A 3,407-nucleotide genomic window follows, 5' to 3' on the forward strand; every position below is an offset into this window, starting at 1 on the left:
GGCGGAGTCGTCCCCGGGGAACGGGAGAGGCGCTCTCGGGCCCTTCCCGCGGCTCCCCGAGGCGCAGAGCGGGCGCCGGGTGCTCGCAGGTCCCGTTCCCCCGAGCCGCCGGTGCTTGAGAAGCCCCAGGATGTCTGAAAGGGGCTGGAGAGAGGCGCCGGGCGGGAAATCGCCTCAGGTGTGGGAAGAACGCGCTGCCTCCGGCCCCCGGCGGTCCCGCCGCCGGCCCGGAGCTTTTACAAAGACCTTGCGGCAGCCGCGCCGTCAGGGGAGGGCTCTGGGGCCTGGGTTTAGGGGGGGAACCCGTGCTCTGGAGACCACCCCGTCAAGAGGTGGCGCATCCCAAAAGGCAGCCTTACCGGGGCTGCTAACACATAGGGAAAAAAGTGTTAATTATGCTGAATGGTGGCTTTTTTGTGTGGTGGTTTTTTTTTGACAGGGTGAAGTTGGAAGAGATAGTCACAGATGATTATGAAGAGATAGATGATGGCTTCTCTTATACACCAAAAGAAGACAAAAAAAGACATAGACAAAAGCAGGAAGAGGAAGAATTCGCTAGAAATGAAGAGGACAGGCATAAAAGGGAAAAGAAAAAGAATAAACATAATCCTGAGTATCCCTCTTGTAGGGAAGAGACCTTTGTAGGTATTTTGGACTCTCAGAAAAGGTACAAGAAAAGAAAAAGAAAGGAAGAAGTTAGTGGAAGAAATAGACTCACAGAAGGTAAGGAAGAGAGCTCTACTGACCAATCTAAAAAGCTTAAAAAAATGGAGAGGGAGAAGCAGTTGGCAACAAAAAAGAAGGATGAAAAGCAGACAAAGGCCACTGCAACAAAAATGGCTTTAGAACAGGCAAATGACAGCTTTTCTCTAAATTCTGGTAAAAATAACATCAAAAGAATCACAATACAGTCCAGAAAAAAGAGGGTGGGAACTTCAGATTCTTCTAGCACGTCGTCTGACAGTGACAGCAGTGAATTGAACAAAAAGCAAAGTAAATCTTCCCATAAACCTGTAGTGGCAACACTTCCCAAAGACAAATCCCAAGCTGCTGCAAATTCCGCTGTGAAAAGTGTTATTTCTAATAAAGTGGCTGTAAAGTCTAACACTGAAAATTCCACTAAGACTGCAATTAGTAAAAATGCTAAAAAATCCCAGTCCTCTAGTTCAGATTCTGACTCGAGTACAGAGGATGAGGAAGTGGCAACAGCACAAGACAGTACTGCAAAGGAAAAGTCACTGCCTAACAATGCGGCAGCTGGAAAAACCAGTACCACCAAGGCTCCCAAAGCAAAGACCTCTTCAGAGTCTGATAGTTCAGATTCAGAAACAGTTATTAAAAAACCTGCAGCAAGTGGACTGAGTAATTCCATAGTAAGAAACTGTACTAAACAGTTGCCAACCGGTGTTGAAGGACCACTTGCCAGCCTGGGTCGTGGAAGGGGGCGTGGAACAGGAGAGGATAACTTCTGGAGAGGACCTAGGGGCCGTGGGTTTCGTGGGATGATGAGGGGCCAAGGCCGTGGGAGAGGAGCAAACCCTGGCTTCTTCTATAACTACAGCAGTGAAGGCCAGAAACAGAGGCAGTTAAATGAAGCTGCGACAAACACTTCTGTTCTTGTCCAGGTGAGTGACTTAATGCAGTCATAGGTCACCTTTCTCTTGCAGCTTTACTATACAAAAAATGTATAGGATGGGAGTAATTCGTAAAAGTAGAAATAGATTAGTAAGCATAAAGGTTAATCTTAACTTAGCAAATCTGATATTTACTGTATCTCCACTTAGCAGCCTGAGGAAGTGTTTATGAAACAGTATTTAAGTGATTGTATTACACATTTCAAAACAAAGCACTTGGATATGTACGTTACTCTTCTCAGAACTTCTTACAATCCAACAGCATAAACATTGTCTTCTGTTTTTATTAATACAGTAATTAAATCCATGGGTTTACTGTTTATTTCACAGAATCCCGTGGAGGTCCCCAAGAGAGACTATAGTGTGTTACCTCTTCTAGCTGCTCCACCACAAGTGGGAGAAAGAATTGCCTTTAAGGTAAAGAACTTGTGAAATACTGAATGTCAGCGGGCTAAAATTGTTTCATTTGGCCACTTAAGTTTTGGAGGACGTGCTACAGATAACATAGTTCTGACAACGAAAAGCTTACACTGAAGAACTTAATCTTACATTGTTCTGGGACCGTTATCCTAGAAGTATAATAGTTAGGAAGTAGTCTTCATCCTACTTACTTGTTCTTTTTTAAAAATTTTGTTTTAAACTTAAGCAAATGGTTCAGCACACATCTTGTGTCTAATGTTTGTAGGCATCTGAAAGCGTTCACTCCTCTCTTGCTGTCTTTCTAACGTAAGTTTTCCATACAACAGAAACTGTTACAGTTGTATAACAAAGAAATGTTGTCTGCACTGTCATTTCAGTGTGAATTTCCGTGTACGTTTGTGCAGCGATTCTCTTAACTAGCACACAAGTCAGTTCACAAATCACAAATAATAGAATTTTCTGGTTGCACCCTTTACAAAGTCTGTCTACTGTGGGCATATTTTCAAGGTTTATGTTTAAATAAGAATGCCAGAAAGAAGCATGTCACCCCTCTCTTTCCCATATGCAAGGAAACTCAGTATTAAAATTAGAGGCTATAAAAAGAAAAAAAGAAAAAAACCCTCTATGTGTTACTTCTCTCTGTATTGTTTCTACAATATCATTGTGAATCTTACCATACAAAGAACTACACTGCAAAATAAAAAAGTAAACGAAAAGGAAATCACTGCAATTGCGGAGACTGGGATCCATCTCCCTGCTCTCCTCTCACAGCCTGACCTGAACATTAGTGCTTTGGAGCAGTGAGTACTGAAAGAATGCCTGGGACTGTGATCGGCATCAGGATCCAGGAGTGGGAGGCTTGGTTCTTGCACCTTCCTCTTGCTGAAGAAACTGTGTCTGGGTCTAGGTGGCATCATCAAGGATCAGGAAAAGTTGTAATTTGTTATTTGTATTTCTTTCAACAGCGCTTGGAACTAACTGAAAATTACAGTCCTGAAGTTTCAGACTATAAGGTACTGTTTTTCTTTCCTCCCTTAATTCACTCACCACGCTATTATAGGTGAGGTAAGGCTTATATATTTTGAGGTTGTGCAGTGTTTTACTTCTCATCCAGTTGACTCTGCAGGCTATTCCTGGTGTAGCAGTGAAAATGAAAACTGTAAAACCCAAAACTAATTAAAAATTTGAAAGGCGTAGCAGTTATTAAAAAAACCCCACGAGGATTATTAATGATCATTAGTATTTTAGAGATGACAAAAAATGCACACCTTCAAGTAGTAAAATGTAGCTGTATTTGAGTCTATTGCTGTTTGAAGTCAAGGAAAATTCACAGAATCACAGAAACACTAGGTT

At 42.4% G+C, this 3,407-nt stretch overlaps 1 protein-coding gene across 1 annotated transcript; it reads left to right on the top strand.

Moving 5' to 3' along the window:
- Nucleotides 1–628: 628 nt before the first annotated feature.
- Nucleotides 629–3,067, top strand: COIL (coilin; the record flags this gene model as incomplete). The annotated part of the gene is made up of 3 exons (XM_010293743.1): nucleotides 629–1,625; nucleotides 1,965–2,051; nucleotides 3,020–3,067. Coding segments are annotated over 3 exons (1,132 nt in total), but the record flags the coding sequence as incomplete, so codon positions are not given.
- Between the last annotated feature and the right edge of the window lie 340 nt (nucleotides 3,068–3,407).

Source organism: Phaethon lepturus, unplaced genomic scaffold (assembly GCF_000687285.1).
Source record: "Phaethon lepturus isolate BGI_N335 unplaced genomic scaffold, ASM68728v1 Scaffold49048, whole genome shotgun sequence".
In the NCBI taxonomy this organism is placed as follows: domain Eukaryota; kingdom Metazoa; phylum Chordata; class Aves; order Phaethontiformes; family Phaethontidae; genus Phaethon; species Phaethon lepturus.